At 45.7% G+C, this 14,613-nt stretch overlaps 1 protein-coding gene across 1 annotated transcript in view; it reads right to left on the bottom strand.

Annotated features, from left to right (window-relative positions):
• Positions 1-14,613, bottom strand: part of WDR62 (WD repeat domain 62) — a 2,486,568-nt gene that overhangs the window by 1,986,664 nt on the left and 485,291 nt on the right. The window contains exon 6 of the mRNA XM_069644563.1: positions 10,851-10,988. Coding sequence (XP_069500664.1) covers positions 10,851-10,988 — 138 coding nt within the window. The remainder of the gene's footprint in view (positions 1-10,850; positions 10,989-14,613) is intronic.

Raw genomic sequence — 14,613 nt, 5'->3', positions numbered from 1 at the left:
CCGCACAAAGGTCTTCGGGGCTTTGCCAGTTTCCAAGATAGCATTAAATAGTTTGACCAAGTGGGGGCCAGAATGGACGCAAACCTTTTGTAGAAAGCCGCTGTATACCAGTCCTCCCCTGGCACTTTTCTGGATTGCAAATTGCAGATTCCTCTCCTGTCATAGGGGCCTCAATTTCCAAAGCCTCCTCCAAGGACAGCATCAGTAATGACATATCTCACAAGTAGGCCCCTACTGCATCACCCTCTGGTTGGTCGTCGCCCTTATATAATACCTTGTAAAGTCTGCAAAGGTTTCACCCACCCCCTCGTTGAGGTCTCAAAAGTGCCCCCAGATCCCTCCATCCCCGCTATCCATCTGTCGGCATGCTGACCACAGAGCCGCGCTGCCAACAGGGCATCTGCCGTGTCACCTTTTTATAATATTTCTGCTTCAGGAACTGGAGCTTGCGAATTATCCGGCCTTCCTCCAGCAACCCGAGTTCCTCTCTCTTACCTCGGACTTCCTCAATCCAATCCCCTGCTCCCTACCCTGTATCCTGTATCAGTCTTTCCAAAGCCCCTATCTCCTCCTACAATTTGTTTAACAGGTTCCTCTCCCTCTTCCTACGCGCCCCCTCTCTAATCAGCAGTCCACTCCATGTCGCCTTCCCTGCATCCCACACCGTGCCCTGATCTGTGTCATTGTGAACGAAGTACTCCCATATTGTCCCCTCAAGTTCCTCACGACAGACAAGGTCCTTCCACAGGGACTCGTTGCATCTCCATTTTGAAGGATGGGGGCTAAACCTCTCCAAGACAAGTTTAGGAATACCAGGTCATGGTCGGACCACAAAATCGGGTGAATCTCTGCTACCAGGGCCCCGGCAATAGGCTCACTCGAGATGCAAAGGTAGTCTATACGGGTATAGGTCCCGTGGGGCGCAGAGTAGTAAGTCAATCCCCTTTCCTGTGGATGGAAGAAGCGCCACACAACACAGGCCATACAGTTCCAAACACGCCTGAATTCCCTCCCCACTCTTGAAGGGGGACCCCGTCCGAGCCGGCCCACTGGCCCTACTGTCCAATTGCCAGCTTGCCCACATATTAAAATCTCCACCCACTATCAGATGACCTGCACCTTCATTCAATACTTTCCCCAGCATGGATTCAAGAAAGCGCAGCTGGCCCTGGTTGGGGCGTAAAGTGCCACAAATGTGAATCTGACCCCTTGAAAAGACCCGAGAGTAGAATTGCCCTTCCCTCCTCCTACCTCCAGACTTTCTCCACTTCCATTTTCTATCTATTATGTATCAAAATACCCACGTCCCTTTTACTCGCCGTATCCGGCCGCCAGTACACATGGCCCAAGAGCCCACATGGAACATTTCTCTCCTCTCCCCTTGAGAACCTAGTTTCCTGAAGGAAAAGAACATCCATTTCCATTCTAGGGAAGTCCCTGGCCACTAAAGACCGTTTAGTCAGCTAATTTAGAACTTTCACATTAAATGTGCCGACCCGAAGACGGTCACCCCAATTCCCCTTATTTAGGTCCACCGTTGTCTCTCAAACATCTCCACCCGGACAGACCACCTCCAATACCAGACACTTTCCTCCTGGGTCATAAAAACATGAGGGAAACAGTCCACATCCCCAACTGCACCCCAACCTTGCCCCCCCCCCTCCGCTTCCCCATCGCCCCCTCCTGCGGCACCCTCCAATTAATATCACTGGACGAACGTCGGACCACCATTAGGACCCGGTCCAAAGGGTCACCTCCTCAAAAGCCTCCCAGAAACACGAGCCCCCAACTTTACAACTTACCACTATCCCCAAAGATCCCCCCGCATGCCCTCTCATACCCCCGTTCACATATTTCCCTCCTCCGATAGGATCCCTAATCGTAGACTGCAAAGATGATAATACCTTCCCCTCCATGCCCCTCTCACAAAAATGTGTGACCCTTCTAAAGAAACCTTTGAACCTATCGCCAAACCTTAACAGAGAACCTGAGAGCCTCAGGTACTTGCGACATGGACCTATGAACCCACGCGGAGGCGTGGAGTCTTCACAGTCAGGTAGGCCCAGCTGGGCGAGTGTTCAATTTCCTGAATTTTCTCGAGCCGGGCATTCTGTATCGGTTTGGCCGTTTAATATGCCATTGTCTGTCCTCAGAGTCCATTTCTCCCTCCTCCGGCGTGGACCCTGCAATTCCCATGAGCTCTCCTGAGACCCTCTGTACCGCCTCCTCTGTGACCAATTTGTAATCATATCCGTTAACCTCAAAAGGAGATGGAGAAAGAACGCCCACCTGTGTCTGACCCCCTTTTCATTCAGCCATTTTGTGAGAGGCATGCATAGGCGTCTCTTTGCCAACCCGAGGGAAGACAGGTCATGAAAAATGAACCGTAATCGTTGCATTGCCCAGCATTGCCGAACCGACACCCTTTGCTTTTTCAAGAGCTTCTGCTTGTCTGGGTAATTGTGGAAGCTAGCCAAGACTGACCACTGACCTCTACTGACTCCACCTGCTTGTGCACCCTTGTCCATCTTGGGCTCATCGATGGTGTCTCCAAATAAAACATTTGCAGCTTCATGTATGACCCTCCGCAGATCTCTGTCCATCTCGCCCTCTCTGGTACCCCAAAAAATCTCAGGTTATTCCTCCTTTCACAGTTCTCAAAATCGTCCATTTTAAGAGTGATTTCCCCCCCTCTCTCCTCAACAGCCCCCTTCAACATCTTTGGGCCTGGGGTACCACTCCTCCAACGTGGGTCCCGTGGATACTCAAACTGCTCCAACTTCGACTTCCAGTCCATATGAAGTACACAACCCCCCCACACCAGTGTCTGCACGCCTCTCCTCAGGTGGGGACACTCAAGTATGCCCCAAGCTCTCTCTTCTCTGCTCGGGAGCTCCGAAAAAATCCACTGTCCCAGAGGAGGAGCTGGGCACCCTTCTCAGTTTGCTGCACTCTTCCCAATGTTGGCCTAGTGTGGCAGAAACACTCCCCTAGCCCGGGTCAGGGGACCCACACCTCACTGACCGACTTCTGCCAGCCTCAGTGGCCACCCGGCGAGCACTGTGCCCCTCGCTGCAGCCGTTCCTGTTTCCAGATGGTCCTGCAGCGTAGCAAGTCAGCCGCGCCCTCTCCGATGCACCACCCCTGTCTCGGCACACAAACACTGTATACCAGAGCCCACGCACCTCCAGAGATGCACTGTCCAGTGAGCCGGATGTGGGGGGGCAGGCAGCGCACCTCAACCCCCACACCCAGTGCGTTGTGTCCCTTTACACTGGTCCCCCGAGCCCTCTGCTTCCCCTAGCCTACTTCTAAAGGCCTCGGGCCGCTCCTGCAGCACACCTGTAGGCCACTGCTGCAGAGCTCTGTGGCATCAGAGTTGATTTTGTTTTCTCTGCACAGCTCCCCAGACAGATCTCACAGCAGCCCGGGGGACGATTTGCCTCAGATTTCCTCCAGTTGTGCCCAGGTGCTTCAAGATTCACACCCTCCAGTCGTTGTCCACCCGGGGGGTTGTGGGGAGCTTATAGTTGGGGCTCAATCCACTTTACCGCCCGCTGGACCGGAAGAGACACTCAGGCTGCTTCCATGAGCGTGCCCCCTGGTGGCCTTGTGACCCGTCATTAAGTGCCTACCGGTTCGCACATCTTTCCTGTTACCATGGTTTCTCATGGGATGCTCTTCCAGTTCTTCCTGGCGTCTCCTTGTGGCAGTCCATGTTTGCCGTTTGCTTCTCATGCTTTTCTCGTTCCGCACTGGCCTCTCGTGGTCCGTGGTCGGTGTCAGCGTTCTTGCTGAACCGCCTGTCATGCCACAGTTTCCCAGGACCCAGCCAAGCAGTGGGACATCTCCTGGCCGTCGGGTGAGGGTGCTACGCTGTACGCCTTCTGCTTCGGGCAGACCAAGTCTCTGACAGTATTTGCTTCTGCTCCTTCGACTTTCCCATGCTGGACTACTTCCCATGCTGCTCTCCTCGGCTGCTCGTACTCTAGGATTGGTCTCCCTTTCACTAAGTCTGTTCTCAGTTTTTATGTTGTTGGGCTCAATACTTTCCCGCGGAGCACTAGACTGGTCATCCTGTTCTCTTGAGCACTCTTCATGGCTCCTTGTGGCCACCTCTACTCAGTACCTGCACAGGGAGCAATCTTCATGTCTCCTATGCTTTTCTTCGTCCTAGTGTTTTCTAGGTTGGTGGCACGTAAGATATTACAATAATGCATGGATTTACTCTCACAAAAGGTGTTTGGCATGGGAGGGAGGTTTAGGGGACCATGGGGTGTGACAATATTGAAGGGCCTGTACCCCAAGTGGTCTTCCTTGTTCCCAAGTGGGGAGTTCTTCCCCCACGAGATCCTCCTCATTACCCCCCGGTTCCCTAGGAGGACTATTAGGTAGCGGCCTAGCCTCACGAGAAGCCCCCCACCAAACCCTGGAGAAAAGTGACACCACCTAGTGAATCGTCACATATTCAAGTCACACTCACTCTGGGCGGACTATATTTTTCATTGCGTACAGGTGCAAAATTACCCTTCCCTTTTCCGCCACCCTTACCCAACCTTCTATCCCTTCTACTTGAATCTTGCGGCTCTGTTGCATTTGCTGATTATTCCCCCCCCCCCGAACCTGCCCTCAGTATTTGTGGACTTTAGTGTGGCTGCATTATCTTCTCTAATGAAAGAATTGGATTTACCGTAATGCGTGAAAAAGTTTCTACATGGGTAGCCTCAACAATATTTGATGCCAATGTCGTGCAAACAGATAGTCACAAATCAAATGTATCCCTTTCCTGGTATAAGGACTGTTTGGCCTCCCTAAAAGAGATCAGTTTTGTCTCCCTAGATGCGGACCTCACTTTCCATCCATTGATAAAGATGCACCATAATCAGGACATCAGATTTGTCGGAACAGACCTTGTGTAAATTCCTCAGTTTGTCCTGTATGCATCTTGGGCTGCCTCAGATTCTAATGTTATTACAACAGGAGCAGTTCTCTCCATCTTCCCTTCTTCCCATCACTTCAAGGTTTGATTTCAGTACGTCCATCCTCTCAGAGAGCATTGCCAGTTTGTGAGCCTGGTTTCCGCCGCTTCATCAAATCATTTTTTCACAGCCCAAGACATGCTCATCTAATTGCAAAATGGACCATGAGAGCTTTTAACATAAATCTCCTGTTTCAGTTTGTCCAGCACGAATTTTAGGTCACTACTGGGAGCTGGTAATTCCTTCTGGACGTGAGCTACCAGTGACCTATACACTTGAACCATCAAAAGTTGGGGTTCTGTTTTTGCCAGCTCTTGTTCTGCATCATGGATTGAAATTTGATACAGGACCTTTTTGCTCAGGTTTAAACTGTTGGTTAATGTTGTTGCAAATAGACACAGTAAGTTAGAATAATCAACCTAAGTATCATCTAGGGCATTCGATTGAGCCATCACCGTGCCCTCCACTCTCTGTCTGTAGGCTAAAGAGAGGGGAGGCCAACTTCCACTGGTCCCAGGGCAGCAGGTGCAACGTGGTATTGCTAACAAAACTTAGACAAGGGAGGGAAAAACAAAATACAACCCGACTTGAAAGCAATGTGTAAAATCAAGAGCGACCTGTTAACTTCAAAGCAGATTCCTTTTTATCTAGACATGTGCCATTTCAATCCTTTCTACTTAGTAGCGCAGGCTTCTTACACACTCCTCGCTTCCCTATTGTGCTGCCCTCAAGAAGCACCTCCAACTTGGGTCTCCCGGGTGGCTCTGGTAATGGGAACTAGAACAATACCCCACTGGCCAAATGGAGAGCTGTGTTCCCCATGAAGCAGGACCCAACCCTCCTTTCCACCAGATGCACACAGTGTCTCAACTCGATCTTGCTTTCTGGGTCGGGCTTCTGGGGCTGCCTTGGAATAATGTGTTCTAGGCAGCGTTTTCACTCAGATCCTGGGTGGACCCACCAAGGTTGCCCTTCAGTCCCCACTTCTCAGGCGCACTTCCTTACTCGAAAGACACACTTGGGGCTAGGGGTGGGTAACTGACCTGTAAATGTACCCCAACGTTTTCAGACAAAGAAACGAACAGGTCTGAAATGTTATTTATTTTCATGCAGTATTGTCGAGGAGTACGGCCTACTTTGCCCTCCAACCATACTCGCTATGCCCTCCTGCGGTGACCAAACCCTAGGTTGCGGTGGTGTGCGCTCATATAAGGTCAGGAGACAGAAAAAGAGGCTTGCCCTAACTATTCTGAGCAATGAGGAAACAGCTAGATGGCAAAGTTAAAAACTCTTAGAAGGGGGTATGCATTGTGTCCCAGAGTGATGGAGGTCATACAGGATAGGCATAATTGCTTTTAATTATCCTGTTTTGCGACCTCAAAACGGGTTTAAAAATGGTTACTAAAAACAATTAGAGAGCTATGTACAGCATGTGCTGCACACTAACGTTCCTACAGTGTGGTCTCCTTAATACTGGGACAACCACAGGAACCACAACCTGGGCCTTTTTCTGTCCCCTAACCCAAGCGGCACACCACCGCAACCTAGGGTTTAGTCATCACTTCCTCAGCACTGAAGTTTCTGCAGGCCACTATCTGAAGCAAGCATCCCAGGATCAGAGTCCACCCCGACTTAGCTCACGCAGCCAGCACAGTGTTAAATATACCCTCTCGACAACTTTCTGAAGCTCCTTCCTGCAAATAGGAAAAGGGAAAATTACGTACAGGTCCCAGGAGTTCACGCCAAACTGCTGAGTTGAATTCTGCAAAGGAGCCCCCCACACCCACCCGTCTTGGCTGTTGGCAGGAGACAGGGGGGCTCCAATGCCATTGTACCTTCTGAGTTCCCGACAGTCATACCTGCATAACTCACGACTCAACCACGCCCATTTGCTTCAGGTGGATTTCAAATGTACGAGGGCATATGTTACTTCAGTGAAATTGGATAAAATGATAAAATGGTGAGGATGGAAATCCTGTTCTGCTAGAAAGGTCATTAAGTAGCTTGTAGGGTGTCCTGACCCACGTTTAAGCTACCCTGCTACAACATTTGGTGCTGTGGGCTTAGGAAATTCAAGATGGCGGAAAACCCACAAGTGCGCCGAAATCCAGGAAAGCTGCGCAGTTGTGCGCACACCAAAATGGTTACCTAACTTGCCACCCACCAGGGTAAAGAAAGGTCTTTGTTAACAAAATCCACTTTTACTGATGTCAAAAAGTTGCTGAAATCGTGACTCATTGGACCACTTTAAAGATTCAACCCTTTTTGTGGGGTTCCACATAACCATCTTACTGTAAGGAGCCCCATCAAAACAATGTTAAGCAAGGATTTACTACCATGTAAGAACCATTCCTGTTTAGAATGCATTAATCCAAGAAAATCCCAAAAATGGGTGCAGTACCAGTACTCACCACTATCCAAAAGCCGGCGTTTTAAAACCCACTGTGTGTTTTTCTGAAGGCAAGCAAAATGCCTATTTCAAACCTTGCAACATGTGCAAAATATTCACTGAACACCAGCAGACATTTGGCAGAATGGAGTTTTGTGTGCCTACAAAATCTGGGAAATGAAGAGCCCAAAAACAATGCTTATAACAAAAATGCTATGGAGTCAGCAGCGTAAGCCTAACTGCAACTGGATTTAAAACCACCAAAATCGAAAATGTTAAATTAAATGAGTGACCTATGTTTGGTGTCACATGCCTTTGTAACTGTTGAAATGTCATAGTTTTGCACTTAGAATCAGCATTCTAGCTGCATGTGTAAAATTACAAGTTATTTTAAAAGCAACAAAAAGTTAGCTGAAGGTCTGGCTTAAGGAACTTGATTTTGCCTAGCAACGGATCCGATCAGGAGTGAAACTTGAGTCACAACTATGTTCCCAGGCCAATGTTCCTTTTGCTGCCCACACTAAGGATATGCCATCTATCTGATAATTGAATTTCCTGTGCTCTGCCAGAGAGTGAACAAAGCCCTCTCCACTCAGGCAAAGGTTTTTATTACAGACGTCGTAAAAAGTGGCTTCCTCCTGGAGAAGCTGGGAGGGGCACTGCCTGTGAGAAGCAAGCTGGCTTGGCAGAAACTGGAAAGACTGGTTTCTGTACCATGTGACCTGAAAAGACACACCCCTGCAGCAAGGATATGGTTTTATAAAAAGGGGGATAATTCATAGTGCGGACATGTGAAAATTTTATAAATGATACCATAATTCTTGTGATTTTTCTGCCCACAGTTTAAGACGTGGTAGGAACCGGTGGTATGTTCAGGGGGGTTTTAGCGGAAAAGTGGATATTACTCTAAATGTGTGCATGTTAAAAATCTGAAACTTCATCAGTTAATGTCCCTACCCCCTGCACACATGTATGTAAAGTTGGGTCCATGTCGGAAATTGAAAAAGCAGTTAAAAAGTCAATTATGTACACTCTTTGAATGCAAGCTCCGAGAATGAGCAGATTTGGACATAGACATGGCTAAATTCAGCCACACCATGTATATGTAATTTCAAACAACTGTGTAACTCTGAAGTATGGATTTTGATCATATATATATTTGGGTACACAGATGATAAGGGAGGTTGTTTCAAGAGATCATAAAATGACATCAATCTGACTCACAGTTCAGTTTGCCAATCAAGCGGAGGAATGGAAGCCTGACCAATGACGAATGAGAGGGGCAAGTCTAGTGATGCAACACACACACCCATTCTCAAGAAACAGATAAAAGCAGAGAGTCAGGACACATAGAGACATTCAATTTCATCTGCCGCTGGAAGCCCTGCCGGAAAAATCCATACTTACCTCCATCAAACTCCAGAAAGCCAAACTAGAGACTTCAATCTATCCAGAGCAGAGACCAGACCAGAGAGAAAGCAGTGCTGTGCCTAGCAGAGACCAGACCAGAGAGAAAGCAGTGCTGTGCCTAGCAGAGACCAGACCAGAGAGAAAGCAGTGCTGTGCCTAGCCGAGACCAGACCAGGCGCTGTGAGCAGAATCCGGAAAGACCTGACCAGACTGAAGATCGTGACCAAGTCGCTTTCCTGTTCAAAATCTCTTGTGAGTACTTAGCAAAACTCAGAACACATCTCTTAGTTTAAATTCATCTAATTCAATCTATTTAACCTAAGTAGAACTGCCTCCTATTTGTCACCTGTCATTTCTAGTAAAATTTGTCATTTTGAAAAAGTGTGCGTTTAAAATTTACAAAACCAAAAACGACCTTTACTAAATTACTCATATCTCCGCAACCGTTTGGGCTAGAGACTTGCAATAACTTTCATTTGGAAGCTGAGATCCCAGGCTTTCCTAGGACCCCAAAACGGTAGAGATAGTCCTTGCGGTTCCTTTGTAATAGCGCTCGGCGCATCCGCGAATTTTGCCGCGATTTGCAATTTCTTCACATGTAAAAAAACTGCTGCTGCCTGATTTCATTTGCCAGAAATTCGTTTAACCTGCTAACTATCCCTGCATCATTGCTAGTGTGAGCCTGGACTAATATTAACTAGATACCACTCATCCTGAACCTCTAAAAGGGAATTAAGAGCGTTTCCAGCATATTTCTCATTCATTGCTAGCACCTATCAAAGCATTTGCCTGTGTTTTCAAACTTCTGTTTAAGCTTGCTGGATTGAACTGAATTACAGTTGATTGCATTTCTGAGAACTGTGTGTTTTCCTTCCATTTCCTTGCCTTGCATCAAGGGGGGGAGGGGAGTAGCCAGAGAAAAGTGATTACATTGTTTGGTTGAAATCATATTGCGTATTTTCTGTACTGCATTCATTGAATATTGCATCCACCTGAGCCTACATAAAGCATCCTCTACCACATTATACTTTTGTTCCTATTTACCAGTGTGCTACCTTATCCATTTCATGTCAACTCATTAGTGATTAAAGAAGTGTGCTAGTGCCAGATTCTCCGTTGTTAATATTTACCATATCAGATTAAGTGTGATATTCAATTATTAATTTATTATAAAGTGTCATATATATATATCTATTGTTTAAATCATCAAATAAACCCTTTTAACTTGCAAAACAGAACTACTTCTTGGCTCAGTGGGGTCAGGGGGATTCCAAGAGAGGGGTGTTATATAAGGGTAGTCATCCAGAACGCATGAACTGGACCTAAAGATATATCAATAAGGGTTTTCATTCAGTATTCCAGACTAGGCGTTGACTTAGCTGTAGTGTTGAATTGAATCCTCTTACAAGCTGTGTTCCAAAACATGTGCCTGGGGTTTCAACATAGATTGGTTCTGGGAAATAGTGTGCGACAAAGCGTGGGGCTTCCTGAACTGGCACCTGAAGTTACAATTAAGTTGTGCTGCTGGGGCCAATCCCAGTATGCGGAAATGTGTGCAGCAATAAAAACTCCCAGTGCTATGGTTTGCATTGGAAAAGAATAATAGGTCATGCTCTGAAAAAAGAAAGGGCCCCTCTGCTAAATACTTGGTACACGGAGTTTTAAGGGGGTGGGATGCTGCAGAGCAGGATTTGCACACAAGTGGGGGGTGCCTGGGCAGATAATTTGCCTTAGAGTGCCATGAGGTGAATGTGCTAAAGTAGTGGGTGGGGTCAAGCGTGTATGTCATCCCTTACAACGAAGCCTCACCGAAAACATGTATGACAATCGGAATTGCCTTCTCCCAATATACGCTAGGCACTTTTGATCAACTCCAATGTCTGCAAAGAATTATTGAACTTTTATTTTTGACTTTTTAAGTAATTTGATCATTTCAGCAAGTGGTTGCACTGGCTACATGACACATGGATTATATATTCATGTACTGGTTATCAAATATATGCTACGCACCAAATCCCAAGTACAAAAAGGTGCAGGATGCAAAAATTACTATTTGAAACATAATATTTTACCTGAAACTCTCTCGACGCGTCCAAGTACCAGAATTTGACATGACGGTTACCAACAGTAACAAAATAGCTGCTATCCTCAGCAAACGAAAGTGCCAACACCTTGTTAGACACTTTGTTTTTCGCTACCACAGTTTCCTTCTGTAAGAACACAAAATATATCGAATTACAACCAATCAATTTATAAGCAATATTAGAAAAACACAATTAGAAGGAGCTACATAATACAAACAAACGCTTAAACGGTAAATTCTCCCTTTAAATTCCACTGTTCTTGACTAACACTCGACAAAAATCACTAATTGTCTGAAAAAAATACAATGCATTTTTCGCTTCCAACTTAAGGTCCACTCATGAATATGGAAGAATAGGGTGGCAATGTTTGAATAGCATGATAATGGTCAAATCATAAAGGTCCTGCTAAGCCTACTACGGAAGACCACACATGACTATCCAATTTACTTTATGAACAGCATTGATACAATGTTGCCTCAGGACTGGTTTTTAGTTAGTACTTAGTTTAGTGGTCAGCCGTCTACACGGAAAACTAGCGTTGTTAAAGTTTTTTTGTTTAGTGCACGCACAGGTTAGGTATTTTTGTCAGACAGCTACTTCATCTACCCTGGTTGTGGCACCATTTGCTAGATGGTGCCACCGTATGGCCAGATGGTAACCTCATTTACTGGGTGTGCCATGATCTGCCCATTTAACCGCACCATATGGCATCACACCAAGAATTTCCATCATATTCTCAGTAATAAGACCATTGAAAATCAGTTACTGTTACCATTGTAACCAGAATGGCTCTGCGAGCGTCGATGAGCATCATGTCTGATTAAACCTGCAGAAGCACTCGCCATTTTATGCAGGGTTGGCCTGCATCATTACGCTCACACAATACACCACCACATAACATTTAAAATATGCATATCAGTTAAAAGATGCTCACCCAGTTAGAATATGAGGCAGAGCTTTCTCAGTTCACATATATGCTATATGCTACTACTTTAACATACTGCCATGGATAGCAATCAGATTGTTTTTGCCGACATCTTAAGACAAAAGTATATCCCCAGTAAGCAACTCCCTTAATAGTTTAATGAGAGGTTTGCAGGTAACCCAACTCTGCCCTTAAATGTTGCTTTTTGGAGTGGAAGAAGCCACTGTGGTGGTATTTAAGTTACTGTACTAAAATGAAATTAACTATTAACAAAGAAGCACCGTTTTAATATTATTTAATATAATGTGCACAGATAGCCTGTGGAGATGAAAACACTATTTTACCAGTGCAAATGTACAGGAGATAAAAATATACATTAGTTCAGATCTACTCCTTCGGGTAGACACACTTATGAACCTTTTATGGCACTGCAGCAATACAAGCTGTCGGAAGCAACCAACTCAGGACTGCAATGTCAAATGGCCGGCCTGTGATTATGTAGGCTCTGCACCGGTCAAGGAAGGTGGAACATTGATGCAATGAGCTATCTTGCTCACTTGCTCGCTCGCTTTCCCATACGGCCGATAAGCTTTGAGAAATATCAAACTAAGAAATCTGTTGCTTTATCCCTAAAGGCATTGCAGAGAGTGCACTTTGCTAAACTAAATGAAAATAGGCCAGGGCTGCCACGCAAAGGATGCTAAGGCAGCCTTTGCAACCGACAAACACAGAAAATGTGCTGTGCCATCAAAGCTGTACCCCAACTGACTACACTCGCCACATACCCTGCAGCTGTATTCTTGTTTTGTCAGCGCAATTGATATTCTGTGCCACTGGCCATTTTCATTCATTGTGCTCTAGCACTGTTGTGTTTGTTAATTTTGCCAGGCCAATAGTTGGCAGCAATGCCAGAAAGTTCGATTTAGTAAGAGGGTGCCACTTTCGCAGAAGGCTGTGAGTAGTGCTTTGAGTAATTGCGTTGTTGGCATCTGGCGGGGCATTCCAAGGGATGGTCTTCACACCACAGTACAGTAAAATGTCAGCTTTCTATAAACGAGCGGGCTGTAGCGGCAGAACAGGATGGTGCAACACACTATTTACCTTTAAGCTACCTGTGTGTTGCACACCTGAATGTCAGTTTGGAATCCACTGGGAACGACTCAGCCATTTCTTGGTCCACGTTGGTCCACGGTCGACTCAAAGAGTGCATTACATTTAGTAAGAACACCCATTATTACACCTTAAAAACAGAAGAACTCGGCACAGGCAGATGGGGAAAATGCACACACTACAAGTGCTTTTACATTTTTACTAGTATTATAAAATAACTTTCTCACTTTTTTTTTTTTACCATGCACATTGTATTTCAGAAGCCAATGGTGCCGGATAATCAAAAGAAGGTTTTCCAGGTGGCAGAGAGACGGAAATCAGAGAAAAGGCTGGATAATAACGCTTACTGTACTTTTATTCAGTTTATCAGCAGTAACATCGGGAAACTTTTAACCACTTGAAAAAGTCATGCGGCATTTTCTTAATACGAACCTCACTATTAACAGCAACTGAAGGTCGAAGTTATTACAATTTTCAGTTTAACAGGTGATGGACAACACAGGTTTTACTGTAAAATCACATACTAACTACAGGACAAACTACATAAAAAATGTAAACTCCGTCAAAATTAATTATACCTTTTTTCCAAAAAACAGGCAACCCACCATTGTCTTTTTACATCCATATTAAAACTAAAAACTGCTGGCTTTGCCTATGCTCGTTTCCCATTACACTGCACTGAGCACATGTCTCCGGTTTGTGACATTCAGTTGCACATCAATGGTAAAAAGAATATGCAGTATTTTTGATATTTCATGTTTTTTCCGACCACCCAGCCACAAATTGTTACTCATGCACATTTTTCAGGTAGCAGATTAAAAACAAAATCTGCAGTCTTCCGAATAGACTCCGCTTGTGAAAAATGCTGCATGTGATACACTCCACTCAATTAGGAGTTGGATAAAAGCACAAAAGCCGCCAAAACACAAGTACTGCCACACCACTCCTATGCTTAAGTGCTAAGGGCGAGTATGTTCGTCCTGAATTCCCATAAGCAATCAATATAGGCACCACCCGTTTCCGCATTTTTAGATGCTGGCAATCTTGCATTTTTTGCCATATTAACATCTCCACATAACTCTGGAGAGCTCCATGGAGGAAAGCAGTCAACATTTTTAGTGGTGCTTAGACAGATTTAGATGACTTACCACCCCACCCCACCACCGCACATTTCTCTCCTCTTCACAGTAAGTGATAAATGAAGATAATGCAGGTTTCTTTAACATCGTTGGCTCCCGCGACATCTGGGAGCCCTCGACATCTATCTCGCACACACACCTTTGGAACCCCCCACCAAGTGGGTTTCTATTCCAGAAAGAGGAGCACAAAATAGGTATGCAGATGAAGAACAGCACCCATAACACAGTCAAGGAGTCACTCAGGTAAACCTAGGACTGGCTTGTAAGTATTTCGCTATAACAAACATTTGCAATTCAGATGTTCTCCCCTAAGTAACTAGGCCTTCAGGTCCTGGGAACAGTCTATATTACTCATAGATTTCCCTTTGCTCTGCTGGTACATTAGTTCATTACATAAAAAAACTGCTACAGCCAAAATGCACCCGATTAAGAAATTGAAGCCCCAAAATGGGGGTTGGTATCCCCAGTGACATGGAGTCATCTGGAAGCCTTAACCACACACCCACCTGTCTATCCAACCACTTGTATATTATCCATATTATCCCATGGTGGGAAGTGATGTCATAAACATGCACCT

Source organism: Ambystoma mexicanum, chromosome 2p (assembly GCF_040938575.1).
Source record: "Ambystoma mexicanum isolate Mex_15411 chromosome 2p, UKY_AmexF1_1, whole genome shotgun sequence".
NCBI lineage: Eukaryota > Metazoa > Chordata > Amphibia > Caudata > Ambystomatidae > Ambystoma > Ambystoma mexicanum.
This window is presented reverse-complemented; position numbering and strand designations above follow the sequence as displayed.